Here is a 25,085-nt window from a genome sequence, read left to right on the forward strand (position 1 = left end):
AGCGTAAAAGCTCTCAGTTTTTTACCATCGATATGATGTATTATTTCCATTTTAAAGAAGGGAAACTGACACAAGAAGTTCAGTAACTTGCCCAAGGTCAATCAACTATCTACCACAATACTATCATGCAGAACAGTTTCACTGCCCTAAAAATCCCCTGTATCCCATTCATTCATCCCTTCCTCCCAACTTCTAAAGAACTGGCAATCACTGATCTTTTACCTCTTCCAGAATGTCATATAGTTGGAATCATACAGCATGTGGTCTTTTCAGATTGACTTCTTTCACTTAGCAATATACATTTAAGCTTCCTTCACATTTTTTTTGTGGCTTGATAGGCCATTTTTAAATCTTTTTAAAAAAAGATTTATTTATTTCAGAGAGAGAGAGAGAGGTGGGGGGCAGAGGGAGAGGAAAAGAATCTAAAGCAGACTCTGTGCTGAGCATAGAGCCCAATGTGGGGCTTGATCCCATGACCCTGAGACCTGAGCTGAAATCAACAGTTGGACACTTAACCAAATGCACAACTCAGGCACCCCAGGCCATTTGTTTTTATCACTGAAAAATATCCCACTGTATGGCTATACCATTGTTTATCCATTCACCTATTAGAGGACATCATAATTGCCTCCGCATTTTGGCAACTACGAATAAAGCTGTTATAAACATTCATGAGCAGATTTTTGGATGGACATACATTTTCAATTCATTTGGGTAAATATGAAGACGTATGATTGCTATATCATGTTATGAGTATGTTTAGTTTTATCAGATACTGCCAAACTATCTTTCAAAATGGCTGTGGTATTCTACCATTTCGCATTCCCACCATCAGTGAATGAAAGTTCCTATTGTTCCACATCTTTGTCAGCACTTGGTGTTGTCAGGGCTTTTGAATTTAGCCATCCTAACTGGCAGGTAGTGGTATCTTGTTTTAAGTTTCAGTTCCCTAGAGACGTGATGTTGAACTTCTTTTTATACACTTATTTGCTATCAGAATATTTTCTTTGGTGAGGTGTCTCTTCAGATCTTTTGGCAATTTTTAGAATTGGGTTGTTTTCCAATTGTTGAGTTTAAGATTTTCCTTTTTTTAAAAGTTTTTATTTAAATTCCAGTTAGTTAGCATACAGTGTAATATAAGTTTCAGGTGTACAATATAGTGATTCAACACTTCCATACAACACCTGCTGCTTACCATACCCAGTGCCCGCCTTAATCCCATTACGTATTTAACCCACTCTCCTGCGCACCCCCCAGCCCCCCCGGTAACCACCAGTTTATTCTCTATAGTTAAGGAGTCTGTTTCTTGGTTTGTCTCATTCTCTCTCATTTTTCCCCTTTGCTTATTTGTTTTGTTTCTTAAATTCCACATATGAGTGAAATCATATGGCATTTTTCTTTCCCTAACTGACTTAATACTCTAGTTTCAACCATGTCATTGCAAATGGCAAGATTTCATTTTTTTTAAGCCTGAGTAATATTCCATTGCATATATATACAACATCTTCCTTATCCATTCATCAGCTGGTGGACACTTGGGCCATTTCCATAATTTGGCTATTGTAGATAATGCTGCTATAAACATCAGGGTGCATGTATCCCTCTGAATTAGTATTTTAAGATTTTTAAAATATATTTTGGATACCATTCATGTATTAGATGTCCAAAAAGTTTGTAAGAGACAGGTAAGGACACTATATATTGATAAAGATTCAATTCACTAAAACAGAAACAAAAACTCTTAAGCTCATAGACACAGAGACTAGACTGGTGGTTGCCAGAGGTGGAGGGTGTAATGTGCAGCATGGCAATTATAGTTGATAATACTGAATTACATATTTAAAAGTTGCTAAGAGAGTAGATCCTAACGTTTCATCACAAGAAATAAGAATTTTTAATCATGTATAGTGATAGATGTTAACTAGACTTACACGACGATTACTTTGCAATATACACAAATATCAAATAAAAAACTCAATTCAGCAAGATTATATAAAAATTACAGATATTCACAACTAAAAACAGAGGCCAACAATATTTGAAACAAAAATTGACAGAACTGGAACAAGAAATATACAAGCCTACAATAAGAGCTGGAAACATCAATACCTCACTTTCATTAATGGACAGAACAACTAGAGAGAAGACCAATAAAGAAACAGAGAATGTGAACACCATTATAAAACCACTAGACCTAATCGGGTTATATAGAACATTCCACCCAACAACAGAATACACATTCTTCTTAAATCAACATGGAACACAGTCCAGGACAGATCACACATGAGGCCACAAAGCGTATCATAATAAATTTAAAAAGATTTAAATCATACAAAGCATCTTTTCTCATCACAATGGAATGAAAGTACAAATCAATAATGGGAAAAAAAGTGGAAATTCACAAATTTGGAGACTAAACAACAAACACTTACCCAATATTTCAAAGAAGAAATTACAATGGATTGTCTCCCTCTCTCATTTCTTCCCATTCAGTTTTCCCTCCCTTCCCCTGTGGTCCTCTGTGCTATTCCTTATGTTCCACATATGAGTAAAATCAGAGAGGGAGACAAACCAAGAGAGACTCTAGAATCCGGTAACTGGGTGATGGGTATTAAGGAGAGCACGTGTGGTGATGAGCACTGGGCGTTATACCCAACTAATGAATCGCTGAACACTACATCAAAAATTAATGATGTATTATATTTTGGCTAATTGAACATAATAAAAAAAAAGATCGTGTGGCCCTACAAAGCCTAAAGTATATACTGTTTTACTCTTTATAGAAAAGTTTGGAAAAACAAAAAAGGAAATCACAATGGAAATTAGACAGTATCAGACGATTGAAAAGGAAAATACAGTATACAAAACTGATGTTATGCAGTGACAGCAGCACTAAGAGGGCAATTCATAGTAGCAAAAGCATACATTAAAAAGCATAATCTAAAATCAACAACCTGTGGTGCCTGGGTGGCTCTGTAGGTTAGGCATCTGACTCTTGATTTCAGTTCAGGTCTTGATCCCAGGGTTATGAGTTCAAGCCCCACAAAACCTTGAAATAAATAATAAAACCAACCACCTCACTGCACACATATAGAACTAGAAAAAGAAGAGCAAACTAAACCCAAAACTAACAGAAGAAAGGAAATAATAAAGATCAGACTGGAGGTAAATAAAACAGAGAAGAGAAAAACATTAGAGAAACAAAAATATTGGCCCTTTGAAAAGGTCAACATAATTGGCAGACCTTTAAAGTAATTAAGAAAAAAGGAATGAAGAGTAAAATTAATAAAATCAGAAATAAAGTGGGGGACATTACATTGTTTTCACCAAAATAAAATGCATTATAAGAGCATACTATGAACAATTATATGCCCTCCAAATTGGGTAACTTAGATAAAATGGCCAATAGAAATACACAATCTACTAAAACTGCTCATGAATACGAGATAAGCTGAACAGACATAAAACTAGTAAGGAGATTGAATCAGTAATCAAAATGCTTCCTACAAAGAAAAGCCCAGGATAAGATGGCTCCACTGCTGAATTCCATCAAATATTTAAAGTAGAATTAATATTTTTTTTTCTCAACCACTTAAACATTGAAGAGGAAGGGAAATGTCCTAACTCATTCTAGGAGGCCAGCAATGTCCTGATACAAAAGCAGACAAAGACAGGACAAGAAAAGAAAATGGAAATCCAATATCCCTGATGAACACTGATATAAAACTTTTCAACAAAATACTAGCAAATCAAATTCAGTAGCATATTAAAAGATTGTACACCATGGTCAAGTGGGATTCATTCCAAGAATGAATGAGCAGATGAATAAATGAAGGGTGGCTCAATATACACAAATCAATCAGTGTAATATACCACATTAACAGAATGAAAAAAAATAACCCACTATCATCTCGATTGATGGAAAAAAAGTATTTGGCAAAATTGAACATTCTTTCATGACAAAAGTAAATTAGTGATAGAACTTCTTCAAATAGCCACATATGAAAACCATAGCTAATATTATATTGAGTGGTAAAAGACTAAAATCTTTTCCTCTAAGATCAGAAACAAGAGAAGGATGTCTGGTTTAGCCACCCTATTCAACGTAATACTAGAATTTCTAGCCAGAGCAATTATACAAGAAAAAGTAGTACAGGTATCCAAATTGGAAAGGAAGAAGTAAAATTATGTTTGCGGATTACACAATCTCATACAGAGAAAACCTTAATGACTGCACACAGAAAAAATGTTAGACCTAATAAATGCATTCAGTAAATACACAAGATACAAAATCAACAAACAAAAGCAGTTAAATTTCTATACGCCAGTAGTGAACAATTTGAAAAGGAAACTTTTAAGAAAAACAATCCAGTTAGATAAAACCATTATTTGGATAAACCTACATTATGTTAAACAATATGTTTGCACTGCATAATAAGGAAACCTAATCAATATTTCAAATACTATGAAATACTCTCAAGAATTAAAAGCACACATTCTCCATTCCTTCTCAGTCTATTTATATACTCAGCATATTTTTTCTTCCTCCAACATACCCATATAAACATTATTACAGTTTTATTGTCCCTTGACAAAAAGAAATTGAACAATCATTTGTAGAACAAATCAAAAGCCCTACATGAGTATAACAAGACCATGTTATATACCAGTATGAGAAATTAAGTATTTATCTAAAAAATTAGAAATAAATGAAGAGAATGATAGAATTATATAGGTCTATTTAGTAGCTTATGTTTTAAATGAAAGAATACTTTAAAACAATGTATCTCAGAATTATGCCACGAATTTATACTCAATTTTTTCCCAGTAAAAAGCCTTTCTCATGGCAATTTAATTTTATTTCTAAACAATTACATTTTTTAAATTGCATCTTTATTTTTGGTTATGAATTAGCTACAGAAGACACAAGCAGTCAAATTCTTATGCGCTTATTACAAAGAGTAACATTAGACCCAACAACTGACTACTGGCAATGAACCTTTGAATCAAATGCAGTAAATAATGATTATGAAAGTATGTGATTCAAAAGATGATAAATATTTTTCCACACTATGTACGTGTGATTACTTTGCTTCCTATATTCCTCTGTTTGGGCTAAGGCCAACCAATTCAAAGGGGAACAAAGGTAAATAAAAGGTTGTTTGTTGGTACTTCAGTTTATCAGAGTGATAGAAAACTACAAGACTGTTTTGGAAAAACTCCGGGTATAACAGAAATAATAGTGGTGTACAAAGCAACTCAAAGATACAGCATCACTGACTTAATGGAGGCTTTCAGTTTGTCTGAAATGAGTGCTACTAAAAAAAATCTAATAGGAATTGTAATTACAGCTATTATATTTTCAATAGCTCAAGCTTTTATTTTGACAAATGGATTTTTTCTCTGCTAAACAGTCTACATGTTTGATTTTTTCAAAATGCATTTCTACCAGTAAATACAAACATTTTCTAGTATATAGTTTGTTTTCCATTAGGCATTATTTTTCTCTAATTTTATACTTTCTCGTAAAATGTCAATATCAGACTCAAGTTTAAAGCCTGAGCAATACAATTTCATATCAATGGTTAATCTTTTGAAAATAATGTAAAACCATTTACCGAATGCTTATTCTGTGTTAGGCATACGCTGAATGCCTCCCATTTGTTACTATTGAACCCCTTTAAAAAAACATAAAAGTTAATTCCCCATTAGACTCATTTTAAAGCTGAGCACCCTGGGCTGTACAGAAGGTTGGGTAACTCACTCCAGGTCACGTAGTTAGTAAGTGACAAAGGCATATACATTTACCTGACATGGAATGTGGAAAATGGTGCATTATGTTTAAATATCACCAAATATACCACAGAATACAAGGGCTTTTAACTGGAAAAATAGCAAAATAACACATACTTACAAAAGATTTATTTTAACCTAAAGTAATAGGTTTCAGATACTGCTCACTGATTAAACTATTTCACCCCTTAGAAAACTTCCCAAAGCAAGTGTCCATGGCAACAGTTAAACCTAGCAAGGTCTTTGCCCTTTTGCACTTGGTCCCCCCACAGCCATCCTGCTCCTTCCATTGGCTTCATGCTTCACCACTCCCTATCGCTAATGAGGAATATTGTGGTTAAGGAAAATTTCTGTATGGCTGGGCTTTTTATCACCTTGTGAATTTCTTGGAGGTACATTAATTCTGTCAAGAAGTGTTTTCATAAATATCTGCTCTATGCACACTATACTACACAGGATTGAATGAATTTTAATTGTTTTGTTTCTCTAATACACTACCCGAAAAAATCAGTAGCAAGACTAAAGACAAAAGCCAAAGGCAATCTCTGCTAACCCTCTTCCTTCTTCACTGTCTTCATCATTTTCGTACTTCATTTTAACCACATTTCTAACTCATTTTCTTTTGTTTTATTTTCCCGCTTTAGGGGACCAAAAGGCAAGGTGGAAAAACAAAATTTGGTGGCTAATGAAAGAAACCCACTACTGTGGCCACATCTGCTTTTATTTTGTGTATAATATACCTCTTGTCTTGTATTCCTTTTAAACTCTTGATTTTTATGATAAAACGTACAGTAGTAGTCTAGCACCCAACTGTAGTCCTTTAGGCTCCATTTGCTTGTGGTATTACACTATTTGTTCTTTCTATAACACATTTTTGAAATGTGTACAACAGAAGACACTATAGACAACAGGAAAAGATTAATAGAATCTACAGGACTCAGATTTCTATCGTGGAGGATGACTGGTTATGTTTTAGCTTAGGAAGAACCTACGCTTTCATTACTTGAACGATATGTTAAAGCAGAGCTAATCTAGGTTGCAATTAAAACCACAGGTTTCTTCCTGATTCATATAAGAAAAGAGTGATACATTGCATTTCATCAAAATCAACAATTTGTATAATCTTTCACAATTTTTACATATATCAAATTATCACACTGTGCATCTTAAATATACACAAGTTTTATTTGTCAATAACGCTGGAAAAAAACCTTCTGCTACTCAATAGACACTATTAAGAAAATTAAAACGAAAACCAAAGACTGAGAGAAAAAATTATAAAGCATGTATCTGAAAAAAAAAAGTAACCAGAATATATTTTAAAAACACACTAAAAATTCAGCAATAAGAAAACAAACAACCAAATGTAGCGGTAGGGACGGGCAAAAGATTTGAAAAAGCATTTCCGAAGAAGACAGAGGGATGACAAAGAAGCACGAGAAACGATGCTCAACATTACTCAATATAGAAATGTAGATTAAAACCACACCGTAATTGTACTACACGTAGGTTAAAACGAATAAAATTGAAATAGTGAACCGTTCGGTCAAGGATATAGAGAAACTGGAACTTCTATGCAGTGCAGGTGGGAATGGAAAAAGGAACAATCTTTTTGAGAAACTGTTGGCAGGTATTTCATGAAACATTATAGATTCAACTACCATATTATCCAGCCATCCCACATATAAGTGATTTACCCAAGAAGAATGAAAATATACGCCTATGCAAAGATTTATATATGAATGCTCCTGTCAGCTTTACTTGTAATTACCAAAAAATGGAAAATCCCAAATGCCCATCAACAGGTAAATAGATGAACAAATTTTAGTACATCCGTTCCATGGATACTACTACAATAAAAGGAATAAACTATTGATACGTTCACTGCGTGGATGGAACTTAAAATATTTCTGTTGCATAAAAGAAAACAACCCCTCAAAAGGGTGTACACTGTACGATTTCATTTATATGCAGTACTACCAAATGCACAGGAAGTGACAAAAAAACAGATGAATGCCTGCCTAGGACAAGGGTGGTTTGTGGTATGAAGGGAGGGCAAGGCAAAGGATTAAAAATGGACACAAGGAAACTTTTTGGGGTCATATATATTCATTATCTGATTTGTGACAATGGATTCACGGTTGTATGACTGTGTTAAAACTTCTCAAATTGTATACTTAAAAGATGCATAGCTTAGTGTATGACAATTATACCACAATAAAACTGTTTAAAAAGCACACTTGGTATTTCAGATACTATACTCACCACTGCTGAGCAGGATAACAACAGGATTTGACAACTGTCACCCCAAATTGAATGTAATATATAAGCAGGATGTGTAAGTGAAGTTCACATCCAATTACGGGTATCTTTCCAGCAGCAGATAATATCATGTATGAGATAATAAACGCAGGATAATTAATAAAGCATATTAAATTCTTCATTATAAATCTATCTCTCATTTATCTATTACTTCTATTCACTCACCTCTCTCAGTTCCACAAATTTATGTATGTTTCACTGATATCAAGTGCAACTGTTTGCTCATTTGTTTGGATTCACAGCACTGTGAAGGCGGCTTCTTAAGCCACCATGTAAAGCCTTCATTTATTATGTTTTTTTTTTTTTTAAGATTTTATTTGACAGAAAGAGAGAGTGAGAGAGAGAACACAAGCAGGGGGAGCAGGAGAGGGAGAAGCAGGCTCCCCGCTGAGCAGTGAGCCCTATGTGGGGTTCGATCCCAGGACCCTGAGATCATAACCTGAGCCGGAGGCAGACACTTAACCGACTGAGCCACCCAGGCGCCCCTATTTTGTTACTTTTACTTTAAACTTATTTCTATGAGTAATTTCCGCATGAAAAATGAATTTTAGTATTAAAAAGCATCCTTAGGCTCCATCTGAGCAATAAAATGGGGGAGATTGTTTTTCATGGAAATGTTGAGTGTTAAGAGGCAAATGTTCACAAGTATTTGTAAAATTTGGCATTCCATGTTAAGAAAAATGCCAAAAAAAGTTTTAGTTTCAGTATTTTTCTTTCTTTCTTTCTTTCTTTCTTTCTTTCTTTCTTTCTTTCTTTCTTTCTTTCTTTCTTTCTTTTTTTTTAAGGGTGGGCGGGGCCGAGGAAGAGAGAGAAAGAACCTTAAGCGGGCTCCATACCCAGCACAGAGCCCAACACAGGGCTTAATCTCAAGACCCTGAGATCATGACCTGAACTGTAATCAAGAGTCAGACGCTTAATGGACTGAGCCACCCAGGTGCCCCTAGTTTCAGGATTTCTGAATAATCTTCTAATCCTACTAATCTCAACTGGTTATGCTTAATTCCTCACATATTAGGAAAGCATCTTTGAAGGGTGACTAGAATTTAAAAATTTTCATAAAAAATGTATGAATAAATTATAACAAATCCATGTATCTGAGATTCTTAAGCAAAAGTCTTTTTTTTTTTAAATTTTATTCATTTATTTGAGAGAGAGAGAGAGAGAGAGAGGGAGAGCACTAGATGGGGGAGGGTCAGAGGGAGAAGCAGACTCCCGCTGAGCAGGGAGCCCAATGTGGGCCTGGGATCATGACCTGACCAAAAGGCAGACACTTACTCAACTGAGCCACCGAGGCATCTCTAGAATACTTATTTTGATTTTGGGGATGGGGTAGGAAGAAGTTTAGTGCTCACAAGCCCTGAAGGGTAATACCACACAGACCACGAAGCTGTCATGAAACATCAGAGCACAGGCGGCACAGGAAAGGAGAGATGGTAAAAGCAAAGAGGAGAGCCCAAAGGAGCATGAGAGGATCCAAGCAAACCCAATTCACTCCCTCCACAATGCCCCAAGGCCCTGCTTTTGCAAAACATTTCTTTCACCTAAAAAAGCAAGAAAAAAATGCTTTATAGCAACCAACATTTGTTTTGAAGACCAGTGGAATCCAATTGGTATTTAGGCCTCAAGAACTATGCCCCAGTCCACAATAGTGATGGGAACAAGACAGTAAGATCCAAATTTGGTTTCAGCCAAGTTTCTGGCATTTTCATTGAGACAAACCAGGGCAGAGTGGGGATTAACGAAGTTGCAAAGCCCCCTGTAAATCTATATCGTATTAGGGAAATTTAAAAAATGGGAGTTAGTACATTACGTAAGCGTGCTACACATTATTTGAGCACCTACTAGATGAGCACTTTCCATATATTCTGATTTAATGCCCATGATCTCCCTGGAAGATTAAACACTAATAATATTTTACATGTAAGAAACCTGACATTCAGTGAGGTCAAGGTCACACAACCAGAGAATGATATAATTGGAGGCTGAAGTCATGTTTGACTTCTAAATGTATTCCTTTGCAACACAATAACAGTAAAATAGGAACCAGCAAAGTTAAAGATACGCAATTTTACCATTGCAATGTGGTGGCTAGCATGAATGCAAGGCCCAAGCTTTCAATGAAAAATGCAAATTTAAATAGCACTACTTTTGCTCAGCATCACACTCTGAAAATACATGTGACAGGCAGTGCTTCTTATCACATACAATATTAGAAATCAAGCTTTGAACTTCATGTGTATTTTAAAGATGGCAACTGGTAGTATACATCTTTCTGGACAGTGTATAGTTTCAAAGAGCAGCAGAATGCTAAATATAAATGCTATCTTGTTTAAACAGAGGCCTAACGTAAGAACTTTATTGTGCACGCAGCAAACATTTTGTTTTGACACTGAACAGAAGTTTATGGGAAAAAAATTTAAAGTCTTCAGCAAAGCTGACTAAAAGCTTGTTTGCAATTGTTTGGACGCGGCTTTCTTGTGCCAGTGTCATAACAGATTTCATTCTAGTGTAAGAACTTCCGAACTGCAAATTTGCAGAAATGAATCTTAGCTGTAATTTACAATTGTGTTGAACTGAATGAACACAATCACTTTTCAGCAAGTAAAAGACCACTTTCAGCTGCTATTGAAAAAATACAAGGTAATTGTTGGCTACATCACAATTGATCATTGCTACCTATTTTCTGGAGCTACCATATTATCTAGGGTCAATGGATAATAAGAGAGAATTTCAGAACACTATCATGAATGTTCAGGGTAGGAGCTAAATCTACTAAAATGACTAAAAACCACCTTAAACATGAATTCTCAATATTTGGTTTTGTAATGTAGAATTAATGGCTAAAGCACCCTGGTGAGGGCATTGAACCATGTCCATGGAACGTTCTGTACCATCTAAAGCCTTGATAGTGTAAGTAAATGGTATATGAAGATATTCTTTAATTTTTTTCATTTTTATTTTTTTACCTGAGATACAATGGACATATAACATTGCATTAGTTTCAGGTGTAAAAATATTCTTGTTGTTTAGTGTTTCGAGATCATTTTAGGCCAACATGCTGTGATCACCATATTAAATTATTTCAGTCCAATTTTTGCTCATACATTTAAATGATTTATAATTCAATAGATGATTCTTGTCACTGCCTTTCTCTTTTGTACTTCTGTCAACTCTTTGGACAAATGTAAGATATTCAACTACTAGAGTACACCCTACCCCTTTCTTTGGTCACAGATAAATGTCATTAATGATTGTAAGAATTTCTAAAGATTTCCTTGGAGATGAAAGTATGTTTGTGGCTAAAAAGTCAGAGTTCATATGAGATAATTATCAAATCTTATACTTAGGCTAATAAAATCAACTGTACTAATTAGCAATTAGATAAAAGTTGTTTAAAAATATTTAGGGGGGGCGCCTGGGTAGCACAGTCAGTTAAGCATACAACTCTTGATTTTGGCTCAGGTCATGAACTCAGGATCCTGAGATCAAGCCCCCCATCCGGCTCTGTGTCCACGCTCAGCTAGGAGTCTGCTTGGATTCTATCCCTCTCCCTCTGCCCATCCCTCCAGTCATGCTCTCTCTCCCCCGCTCTCTCTCAAATAAATAAATAAACAAAATCTTTAAGGAATACATTTAGGGATGGTCTTTTCTACAATATGTTGGAAGAGACGTTCAGAAAATCCTCTTTCGACTATGGACTATGAGAAACAAACTGAGGGCTACAGAGGGGAGGGGGGTGGGGGAATGGGATAGACCGGTGATGGGTAGTAAGGAGGGCACATATTGCATGGTGCACTGGGTGTTATACACAACTAATGAATCATCGAGCCTTACATCGAAAACCGGGGATGTACTGTATGGTGACTAACATAATATAATAAAAAATCATTATTAAAAAAAAAAAAAAAGAAAATCCTCTTTCAACTGAAAATGTTAAGTTAAACACGCATATAAGCTAAGAAAGCAGAGATCCACTGTATTGAGTCATCACTGGAAATGACACTTGTTCTGGGATATGGGCTACTCTGTGCTGGCCTGGAGTCTTGGATCTTGGGGTCATAAATGTGAATCAGGGAACAAAACTGTCAGCTAAAGAGCCCACACTTACATGGTCTGGAGTCTAGATTTCACATTATATTTTTGGACTACCAGGCCCCAAATTAATTATTTAGCTTCTCAGGTCTTCATCTCTCATGACAGAAAGGGAACCAAGCGGTATCCCTACAAGTTTGAATAGTCTCGTCTTTGTTATTAAATTTGCTTTTTAAAGTCATATTGCAATCCTGATATTCACAGGCTGGAGGGCACTGATCTGATCACTATGATATCCTCAAAAGGAACTCAGAACAGTTATGCCAGAGACACCTGTGCTCTATGTAGATTATTAAGGAACAACTGGTGTCAATTATTAGAAAAAAGTGATATGTACATTATATAAAATTGTACAAACTTAATCTTACATGTACAAGTTCATTTTCTTACGCTATATAAGAAATCAGTTGCTCTATGTTGTAAACATGTATGATTATAGTCATCTCTAAATCATATTCATGACATATGTTATTGCAGTCAAAATAAATTTAAGGATTATTGTTACTAAAGTACATGCTTAGACCTAAAGCCTTATCATCTTCACCTAAACATTAGTCTTGTATAGAAACTCACGTTTCTACCTAAGACAACTGGAAATTTAGTTGCCTATTTCACTACTAGAAATTTTGCTACATACTAATCCTATAATAATGGACAGTAATATTAGCTTTACGCATTCTAATATTGATCCAGACCAGCAAGGTCACTATCTGGTTATTAGGGAGAGAATTAAGCCATCATGTCTTAATGCATTCAGTCATTAATACAGGATCTCTGTCATGCCTTCATATACAGTATTTTTATTTGCTTGGTTTTGTCTGTCTCTGTCTATTTTCCTCTAAGGTCACATGTTTTCATATTTAGGTTGACTGATTCAATATTTTTCCATGTTTCTGAGAATAGCTGACAAAAAACCACAATTTTCAAATCGAGATAAAATGGGCTTTCCCTCTTTAAAAAAAAAGATTTCTTATTTATTTGAGAGAGACAGAGCACAGGAGCAGGGGAGGAGCAGAGGAAAGAGAAGAGGGAGAGGGACAAGCAGACTCCCTGCTGAGTGGGGAGCCCGACTTGGGGCTCAATCCCACAACCCTGAGATCATGACCTGAGCCAAAATCAAGAGTCAGTTACTTAACTGACTGAGCCACCCAGGTGCCCCCAAACTTTCCCTCTTTAATAAATCTATCCTCCCGATCACTTCTTTTTAATTTTCAAATTTAATTTTTAATGATTTTTTTTTAGTTTTTGTCAGTTTTTTATATTAAGATTTTATTTTAATTCCAGTACAGTTAACATTCCGTGTTCTATTAGTTGCAGGTGTATGATATAGTGATTCAACAATTCTATATATTACTCAGGGCTCATCATGATAAGTGTGCTCTTTAATCCCCATCAGCTATTTCCCCATCCACCACACCCGCCTCCCTTCTTATAAGCATTAGTCTGTTCACTATAGTTAAGAGTCTGTTTCTCGGTTTGCCTCTCTTACTTTTTTGTCCCCTTTGCTCGTTTGTTTTGTCCTTTAAATTTCACATATGAGTGAAATCATATGGTATTTGTCTTTCTCTAATTTATTTCACTTCGCATCATAGTCTTTAGCCCCATCCATGTCATTGCAAATGGTAATGTTTCATTCTTTTTTATGCCTGAATAATATTGTTATATATATATATATATATATATATATATATATATATATAAAAACATATATACGCATGCAACTTCTTTATCCATTCACTTGGGCTGCTTCCTAATTTGGCTATTGTAAATAAACATAAGGGTACATGTGTCCCTTTGAATTAATGTTTTTCTGTTCTTGGGGTAAACACCCAGTAGTGCCATTACTGGATCATAGGGCAGTTCTGTTTTTAACTTCTTGAGGAAGCTCCATACTGTTTTCCTCACTGGCTGCACCAGTTTGTGTTCCCACATCCTCAGCGACACTCGCTGCTTCTTGTGTTTTTGATTTTAGGCATTCTGACAGGTATGAGGTAATACGGATTGTGGTTTTGATTTGCATTTCATTGATGATGAGTGAGGTAAGTATCTTTTCATGTGTCTGTTGGCCATTTGGATGTCTTCTATGGAGAAATATCTGTTCAGGTCTTCTGTCCATTTTTCAATTGGATTATTTATTTTTTGGGGTATTGACTATTATTAGTTCTTTATATATTTTGGATACTCACCCTTTACTGGCTATATTCTTTGCAAATATCTTTTCCCATTCCATAGGGTGCCTTTTAGTTTTGTTGATTGCTTTCTTTGCTGTGCAGAAACTTTTTATTTTGATGTAGTCCTAATGGTTTACTTTTGCTTTTATATTCCTTGCCTCAGGAGACATATCTAGAAAAATGTTGCTATGGCTGATATTAGAGAAATTACTGCCTGTGCTCTTTTCTAGAATTGTTATGGCTTCAGGTCTCGCTTTTAGGTATTTGATCCATCGTGAATTTATTTTCGTGTATGGTGTAAGGAAGTGTCTAGTTTCACTCATTTGCATGTAACTGTCCAGTTTTCCCAGCACCATTTGTAGAGGAGATTGTCTTTTTGCCATTGCATATTTTTGCCTCCTTTCAGAAGATTAATTGACCATATAATTGTGGCTTTATTTCTGGGTTTTCTATTCTGTTCTATTAATCTATGTGTCTACCTTTGTTTCAGTACCATACTGTTTTAATTACTACAGTTCATGGGCTGCCTGGGTGGCTCAGTTGGTTAAGCATCTGACTCTTGATGTCAGCTCAGGTCTTGATCTCAGGGTTGTGAGTTCAAGCCCTGCACTGGGCTCCACGCTGGGTGTGGGGCCAACTTAAAAAAAATTATTACAGCTTTGTAGTATAACTTGAAGTCTGGTATTGTGAAACCTCCAATTTTGTCTTTCTCTTTCAAGATGGGCCTTTTTTGGTTCCATACGAATTTTAGGATTGTTTTAGTTCTAGGAAAAATGCTGTTGGTATTTGGATACGAATTTCATTAAATGTGTGGAATGCTTTGGGTAACAATAGACATTTTAACAATATTTGTTCTTCCAAAATCCACGAGCATGGAATGTCTTTTCACTTCTCTGTGTCATCTTCAATTTCTTTCATCAGAGTTTTATAGTTGTCAGAGTATAGTTTTTACACCTCTTTGGTTAAGTTTATTCCTAGGTACTTTACTATTTTCAGTGTAATTGTTAATGGGATTGCTTTTTTAATTTCTCTTTCTGCTGCTTCATTATTAGTTTATAGAAATGCAACAGATTTCTGTATGTTGATCTTGTATCCCGCAACTTTAACGAATTCATTTATCAGTTCTAGAAGTTTTTTGGTAGAGTGCTTCAGGTTCTCTACATTGAGTATCATGCCATCTGTGAGTAGTGAAAGTTTTACTTCTTCCTTATTGACTGGATGCCTTTTATTTCTTTTTGTTGTCTGATTGCTGTGGCTAGGAATTCTAGTACTGTGTTGAATAAAAGTGGTGCGTAGACATCCTTGTCTTGTTCCTGACCTTAGTGAAAAATCTCAGTTTTTCCCAATTAAGTATGATGTTATCTGTTAGCTGTGAGTTTTTCATATAAGGCCTTTATTATGTTGAGGTATGTTCCCTCTAAACCTACTTTGCTGAGGGTTTTTATCATGAATGGATATTGTACATTGTCAGTGCTTTTTTTGCATCAATTGAAATGATCATATGGTTTTTATCCTTTCTCTTCCTGATGTGATAGATGAAGGTGATTGATTTATGGATACTGAACCATACTTGCATCCAAGGAATAAATCCCACCTGATTATGGTGAATGTTTTTAATTTTTAATAAAAAATTTTATTTAAATTCAATTAGCCAAGGTATAGTACATCATTAGTTTTTGCTAAAATGTTCAGTGATTCATTAGTTGAATATAATACCCAGTGCTCATCATATCACATGCCCTCCTTAATGCCCATCACCCAGTTATCCCATCCCCCCAAACACCTCCCTTTCCCAACACTCAGTTTGTTTCACAGAGTCAAGAGTCTCATATGGTTTGTTTCCCTCAATGATTTCTTCCCATTCAGTTTTCCCTCCTTTCCCCTATTGTCCTCTGCACTATTCCTTATGTTCCACATATGAGTGAAACCATATGATAATTGTGTTTCTCTGATTGATTTATTTCACTTTGGAATAGGAGAAGATATTTGCAAATGACACTACAGATGAAGGGCTGGTATCCAAGATCTATAAAGAACTTCTTAAACTCAACCCCCAAAAAACAAATAATCCAGTCAAGAAATGGGCAGAAGACATGAACAGACACTTCTCCAAACAAGACATTCAAATAGCCAACAGACACATTAAATATGCTCCACATCACTTGCCATCAGGGAAATACAAATCAAAACCACAATGAGATACCATCTTACACCAGTCAGAATGGCTAAAATTAACAAGACAGGGAACAACAAATCTTGGTGAGGACGTGGAGAAAGGGGAACTCTCTTACGCTGTTGGTGGGATTGCAAGCTGGTACAGCCACTCTGGAAAACAGTATGGACGTTCCTCAGGATGTTAAGAATAGAGGTACCCTATGACCCAGCAATTGCACTACTGGGTATTTACCCCAAAGATACAGATATAGTGAAAAGAGGAGACGCATGCACCCTAATGTTCATAGCAGCAACGTCCACAATTGCCAAACTGTGGAAGGAGATGAGATGTCCTTCAACAGATGAATGGATAAAGAAGATGTGGTTCATATGTGCAATGGAATATTATTGAGCCATCAGAAAGGATGAATATCTACCATTTACATCGACATGGATGGAACTGGAGGGTATTATGCTAAGTAAAAAAAAAAAAATACAGTTGACATATCTTTCAGTTAATTATATGACCTTCCTTAGTGTTGCTTACTATCAGAAGTACATTTGACTCTCCCTTCTCCCTTATCTCTCCATATCTGATTTTCATCAGATGTAACTGTGGTGGACACTATACAGCATCAATCATATTCCTTATCAGGAATGATGGACTTATTTCTGTAGCTACAGGGAATGATACTGGAAGATGAAAATTTGGTCAACCCTCTTTCCGCATTGCCTTCGCTTGAAGAAAATGCCTCATCCAAAGTCAAACCTACTTCCACACTCAGTCTACTTTCAATAACTGATCAACACAGCAGCATAAAGGCCCAGTCCCATTCTCCTAACTTGGGACAACTACAAAGGGCCATCCTAGCTTAAGAGGCCCCAGTGAGTTGAGTAAAAGCCTTCACTGGACCTAAGAAGCCCAACTTCTTTCTCCTCCTAGTCCATGTACTGCTTACCATTCCTTTCACAAATACTGATCGTAATACATCTCCCAAAAAATGTCCTGTCAATCTCCCATCTCAGAATTTGAATCCCTGAAAACCGAAGCTGTTAGAGCATCATTTCCCGTTTTTATTTCTTTTTTTTTAAAGATTTTATTTATTTGACAGAGAGAGAGACAGCCAGCGAGAGAGGGAAACACACAAGCAGGGGGAGTGGGAGAGGAAGAAGCAGGCTCCCAGTGTAGGAGCCTGATGTGGGGCTCGATCCCAGAACGCCGGGATCACGCCCTGAGCCGAAGGCAGATGCCCAATGACTGAGCCACCCAGGCGCCCCTCCCATTTTTATTTCTTTTAAAACTGTTCTTCTTTTCTTTAATCCACTATCACTGGACTAGTTCTGTCTGCCCTTAACTATGTTTTTTTTAAAGATTTATTTATTAGAGAGAGAGAGAGAGAGAGCGAGCAACCAGGGGGCAGGTGGTGAGGAGCATGTGGAGAGCAGAGAGAGAATCTCAAGCAGAATCCTCACTGAGTACAGAGCCTGACACGGGGCTCAATCTCACGACCCTGAGATCATGACCTGAGCTGAAATCAAGAGTTGGAGACTCAACCGCCTGAGCCACTCAGGTGCCCCTACCCATAACTTTCATTTAAAATGGTCAATCTTCACTATTTTTTCTATGGCTAGAGAGGCATTCAAATTCAAGTCTCCATATCACATACTTGAAACATGATTGTAGCTCACTGCAAGCTGCTGTAAAAATTCCAAATGCATCCATTTTTCAAAATTTCTACCTACCAATCAGTATGACATGATACCCACTGTGGTATATGCTCTCGATGTCCCACAAAAATCCCCTCTGCAGACAGTTTCCATATACAGCATTGGTTTCCTATGACTTTTCCGGTGGGGACTGACCCATTGCCATGGGAATTCACACTGAGAGCAAACGTTAGCCCATGATGGATTGGAGTTAGTGGATGATTACAATCTGCTTGCCCTTTGGCATGACAATTCTCTCTGAAGGTTCCCCGTGAGCTTCCCCAGGTCTCAGCAGTAGTCTGATATCTAGCTTAGTTTTTATTGACTTTCTCCCTTTAGCATCTTACCTTCCCATTCTCTCAGAGTGCTTCCTGTGATCAACTCTCATCTAAACCACTTGCAATTAAACTCTTTTCTCAGGGTCTTCTTTGAAGAGAAGAAGCACAAATAGTGAGAACTGATCAGCTGGAATATTATTAAGGGCTCCTAAAGGATCTTTCAGATCTAATTGCCCTCTCTTGCCCCTCCTATCTGTTTTTATATTTTACCTCTAGATTCTTCTTTCTAAAACTCTGTTGACTCATGCCCCTTAGAAATCCTCAGTGGCTCCCACTGCAATAAGAAGTCAAACAAAACGCTGCCCATCAAAGTCTGCCTGTATTTCTAACTGTATGTCAGCCTGCATTTCCTATCACAAACACACTGCAGACACACTCCTCTACTCATTACTGACATGAAGTATCTTGTCTGTGTTTTCAATAAGGTTGTTTCCTCTGCTGTAATGCCCTCCCCACCATATTGTCTAATAAATCCCACCTTATCCTTTGAGGTCGAAATCAAACCCATTATCCCCCTAAAAAGACCTCTCATACCCCCAGTGTTAGTGTTAGACCTCTCATGCTCCCCAGTGCCATGTTTAAACTTTTAGTATATTACAGTGTACCTTTTACTGAGGTGATTTATGGATACGTATTTCCACCACCAGATATGAATTCCTAGTAGGCAGGAGCCATGACACCCATCTTTGTATCTATGGCTAATATTCGAAATAATTAACAAACCTATATTCCGATGAGAAAGGACACCAGAAGAAAGTCCTGGGCACCCTGATGAGTCATGTTTTAACCCTTTAGTTGCTGCTGGCTTGCTGGGAAGTCCTGGGGGGGCTGAGGGAGGGGCTATGGTGGCTATAGTGGCAAGGGTTTTACTATAGTGGAGCTTAAACAATTGAGTATATGCCAACACATAAGGAAAAGCATCTGTTACAATATTTTAACAAATAGGGCATAAGTGGTTGGATGTCAGCTTTGTTCACAACTACTATACTTATCAAGGCTTCTCAAGTTATAGGCCTTTTGTAAATAATTGTTACATAATTAAGAACAGAACTGAAAAGAAGCACAAAGTTTTTTAAAAAGACCACTGATACATACATGCACACGATACACTTCTTTAGCCAGTACAAAGAGGAATATTCTCATATACATATGAAAATGTTATAGTCTGTTTTTTAATCACATTAATAGCTGTTGGAAAGCAATTACATTTACGCTGCTTCAAGTACTGTATAAGTTTTCTTACAAGAATATCAATAAAAATGGACTTAGCCTTCTTTACAGGCTCACATTCTCCAAATCATACCAAAACATTAATTCACCTCTAAGGGACTGCCCTGGAAAGAGCAATCATGATAGCGTCTTGCAAATATTTTTCAAAATTATGAGAAGCCTGCCAAACCTCTTATGTAGCCAGCAACATTTACTAATTCATCCTCACTTAATGGTGTACCCAGAGTTGCCTTTAACTTCCCCCAATTCTTTCTAAAGTCCTTCAAACTAGCATGTTAAATGAGTCCATATCTGTTCAGTGAAAATATGTATTGAAGTTTTATGGTCTCAGAAAGGCTGCCAAAACTAACAAAAAAACGACTACACAAAGGAAAGACATATTAAATATGATTACTTAATTATTCTTAGCTCCATTTCCATAACATTAAGAGTCTGATTCATAGACAAGGAGTTTGGTTTGCTTAAGGGAGTCATACACATTTCTAATACAACAATGTTGTGCAGTTTGAGGCTCCTCATATGTTCTTTCTCATACATAGCAGAACTCTCTCCCTTTTGTAGAACAGGAAACTGAGATTTAATATGTTTATCAAAAATAATGGCAAATCTGAATGATTTTGCTGCCCTTTACAAAAGACTAGTGAACATTCTAAAACTAAGGGAAATCCACCAGTAGGTCTGTCGTTTGATTATTAAAATGGGAAGTGAACTTTAGATTTCTTAAAATCAATTCTTCTGAATTACATAAAAAATGACAAAATATGCTACTTTATTGAAATGCTAGGAAGAGATTCACTATAGCTCAAAATCTACCCATCACATGGAGAATTATTAATTAGCTTTGCAAAGCCAAATGTCTGAAAAGTGGTGGGAGGATTTCGGGAGATGCTAATAACTATGACTCTGGTGATATGTGAGGTCAAGCCCACTAGAAGCAGACAGTGGGGGAGGGCAAGTCGGCTCCTGCTTAACAGCACATTCTGTTCCAGTGGTATTGAATGGATCACTCCGTTTGCCATTCTGAAGTTTCCCTTCTGCTTATTACAGCGTCGGCATAGTAGGTATAGACCCTTCTATGCTAAGTATAGACCGTTTCCTAAAACATTTTTTGTCGAGGCAAATAGGGTGGAGACAATAGCTCGTCCACGGAGCACAAGATTGCTACTAGGTGTATACTTACTACGCTTCTAAATTAAATCCATTTACCTACATTATGATGATTTCCTCAGCAGGATCCAACCAGCGTGGGGCATTTAATTCTCTCCCAAAGAGGACAACTTATTCCTTTGATGAATCGCAGTTCCTCAGTTCTTCCCTATGACTCTTCTACCTTCTCAAGCACCCTCCTTTCAAAAGTTTATAGGAATAACTAGTACTGTTTCCATGCAAGCAATTCTGTTCAGGAACCATCAGGGCAATTTGTATAAATGAATGCTTTATTAGAGATGAAGGAAGGAAACCTCACACACCAAAACCTATTTTTTCATGTATTGATTCAGAGCATATGCTTGTTTTTATAATACCTATTCACATAAACAGACATTCTCATAAGATGCTGCCTGGCTCATAAATTGGTATAAGTATTTGAAAGTATTACCACAATTTTAAATGTAAATATCCTTAACTAAATATTTCTACTTCTATAAATTTATCCAAGACATACATTAAAATAAATGGCCAAGAGAGTATAGCAATAGACATAAAATGTATGTCCCAAAGCTCTGATTATTCAGAAAGCTATTGACTGAAGTGGAAAATTAAACTTCCCTCTGGGTCATTTATTAGAAAGGGGAAATGTAAACTATATTTTTTATTTCTTCTCATCATGTATCTGTCCTAGTGTGGTAGTTAATAATATTTTACTAATGGTTTTGTTACCTTTGAATACACCACGTTTCCAAGGGGATACATGTAGAATATATGAAACTGCACTATCCGGGTCTATGGTGACCTTTGGATTTCCCCACACTATTGGAAGATCCGAAGTTACCTAGAAAAGAGATTTCAAAGAATTACATAATGTCAATATTTACATGAAATTTGTATAGCAAGCTAAAGCATAGAAGAAACTGAAAACCTAAATACTTCCATTAAAACTGTTCACCTTTAAATGAAAAGCAAACCAGAAAAACACTACATACAGTAAAAGAAAAATCTGAGGAGAGACCTCTGAGAAAATGGAACAAAGAAAATGGTTGTTACAAAAAGAACAATACTTATTTTCTGTTGCTACTTGTAGCAAGATCACTGATGCTTAGATAACTTGAATATCTTTTATAGGCCATGCATAATTTTCTTTATGTAACCTGATGTGCAAAAGATGAACCATTTCAGTGACTTCTACATCAATATTAATACAGCAAATAAAGACTATTTAAGCAGCATTTGACCATAACTCTGGTTAAATCCAACTTTCAGATCATTGAGCGCTACATCTCACTACCCCCACTGCTTAGGCAAACACTAATCTACCTTGTGTCTACAGATTTGCCTCTTCTGAACAATTCATAGAAATCATATAACGTGGTCATTTGTGATAGCTTTTTTCACTTAGCATAATGTTTCAAGGTTCATCTGTACTGTGGTATATATCACTATATCATTTCTTTTCATTGACAAATGATACTAAATTGTATGATATGCCACATTTTGTGTATCTGTGTATAAGCTGATGGAAATTTGGGTTGTTTCCACTACCAACGATGCTATGAAAACATCTATGGGCTTTGAAGTGGACACAGATGTTCATTTCTTATGGACACAAATGTATCTAGGAGTGGAACTGCTGAGGCAAATGATAACTCAATGTTTAACCTTTAGAGTCACTGCTTTCCAAAACTGTTTTTCAAAGTGACTGCACCATTTACTTTTCTACCAACGAGGCATAATGGCTCCTACTTCTCTACATCTTCTTTCAAAGTTTTTACTGTCATTTTAATTACAGCCATCCTAGTAAGTGTGAAGTGGTATCTCATTGTGATTTTGATTTGCACTTCTCTAATGACTAACATGTTGAGTATCTTCTCACATGCTAATTGTTCATGTGCATACCCTCCCTGGGGAACTGTCTACTTATTTATTTACTTGTAAAGATTTTATTTATTTATTTGCCAGAGAGAAAGAGAGGGAGATTGAGAGAATGGGTGGGAGGAGGGGCAGAGGGAGAAGTAGACTCTCTGTGGAGCAGGGAGCCCGATGTGGGACTCAATCCCAGGACCCTGGGATCATGACCTGAGCCGAAGGCAGATACTTAACTGACTGAGCCACTCAGGCACCCAGTAACTGTCTATTTAAACTCTGTATGTTTCGGGGTGCCTGGTGGCTCTGTCGGTTAGCATCTGACTCTTGATTTCGGCCCCCCATGTTTTCCTTGAGTAAATATCCCTCAGATTGTCTTAAGTTTTTGTTTAATTTCAAGGTCTGAAAATTTTCATTTTCACAATTTTTGCCAGTGTTTTATTGCTTTTGAGGAGGAACAGATGCAAGCAACTCCCTGCTCTACCATCTGGCAGTCCCGTATCTGCTGTTTTCCTTAATGGATAACTATTTTCTGCTACTTGATCACTTGGATAAAACGCCACAGCATTTTACCTGTATCTCAATTATGATCTCTGATTTTTTATTTTCTCTTTCATACTAAGAAGTCTCAAACTTCTACTGAAAACTATTCTTATAGCAGTAAGATGAACTACAACTTAAAAGTTTTTTAAAAAGGCATAAAAATGACTACTAGCTGAAGGGCCTGGGTGGCTCAGTGTTAAGCATCGGACTCTTGGCTTTGGTTCAGGTTGTGATCTCTGCTGAGCATGGAGCCTACCTGAGATTCTCTCTCTCCCTCGTTCCCTACCCCCCCCCCCCCGCTTTGCTCACATTCTCTCTTTCTTTCTCTAAAAGAAAAAAAAAAGACACTACAGCAATGAAAAATAGAACAAAGTAAAGATATGAAAAAAATATACTGAGTTTGAGTTGTTAGCAGATTGTCAAAGTGCAGGTGTACAGCAAGCAGTTGAGAACGAGGGACTGACATAACACATACAACCTGAGTAAAAGTGTAGATGTGGCATTTGTACCTTGATGACACATGGAAGCCAAGAAACTGCCAGGTGAGATGTTGTAAAGACATAGGAATACTTTGGAGGATGGAAACTTGAAAAGACATCAGGTTAGAGGGATAAAAGACTGAGATAAATAATAATCAAGAAATGGCAGGGAAATGAGGAATACAGAATGATATAAAATAAAAGGTGAAGAGTGTTACGAAGGCAGATTGACAATGTCAAACACTACAGGAGTTTTGAGGCAGATACGTTGGCAAAATAAGTGATTTTTCTTGACCCAAAGTCAAGGGTGATCTCTGTGGCAGCAGTTTCACAGCACAGTAGATGAGCCATAAATGGCCCACTGTAAATTAAGAAGTGATCATGTAATCATTGCTTTTTCAAAAAGTTTAGCAATCGTGGACAATAAAGATGGTAATGGCTGAAGAAGGAGTATTATACAAACAAATTTTCTCTGATAATGGAAAAATGCGAAAATATTTATAGATTAAGGGAACTAATCCCACAAAGAGGAAGATACTGAAAGAGAGAGAAAAAGAGCAGGGGAAAAGAATGTGAATGAGTCTTGAATGCACTGAGGTCAACTTCATTTCACAGATGAAGGAATGAGGATGGAGAATCAGAAGCATTTCAGTGGTACTAAAGCAAGAGGATGATGAAAGCTGAAAGTTTAAAGCAAAGATTCTCAGCCCAGACTTTCTCCTTCGTGCTACCTCCATTGTTTCTCAACTGAATTTCTATTGAAATACAAGCAATAAACTTGTATTATGTATTAAATTTTATATTAAATGAAATGAAATGAAAGGGCAAATTCGTAATGCTCATTATTCTGTGTTGATTAAAAACAATGGTAAATTTCACATTAAGAAAGGAGATACTGTACCTATTGATAATATCTCTAGGAACAAATGTTTCTTAAATCTTAAATACATTTCTGTTCTTTTATAATTGTTCAAGATCTTTAAACATAAAAATATGGAAAACCTTCCTTGAAAAACTATTACGTGCTTGACACTATAATCTATGCTGGGTATAAAAATGTGGATAAGGGAGGCATGCCCCTTTTCTCAGTTTATAATCTGATGGAAAATAATAAAAAGGTAACAGTAATACGATATAGTATGTTTGATGGTGGAAAAGGTAAAAAAAAAAAAAAAATATATATATATATATATATAGTAGAAGTACATGAAAGAAATCTAATCCCTAATTTTATCCAT

At 36.3% G+C, this 25,085-nt stretch overlaps 1 protein-coding gene across 1 annotated transcript in view; it reads right to left on the bottom strand.

Moving 5' to 3' along the window:
- The window catches only part of CFAP47 (cilia and flagella associated protein 47), a 484,601-nt gene that overhangs the window by 148,700 nt on the left and 310,816 nt on the right, over positions 1-25,085 (bottom strand). The window contains exon 49 of the mRNA XM_045790463.2: positions 21,686-21,797. Within this exon, the coding sequence (XP_045646419.2) occupies positions 21,686-21,797 (112 nt within the window). The remainder of the gene's footprint in view (positions 1-21,685; positions 21,798-25,085) is intronic.

Source organism: Ursus americanus, chromosome X (assembly GCF_024610735.1).
Source record: "Ursus americanus isolate L20-20 chromosome X, mUrsAme1.1.p, whole genome shotgun sequence".
Lineage (NCBI taxonomy): Eukaryota > Metazoa > Chordata > Mammalia > Carnivora > Ursidae > Ursus > Ursus americanus.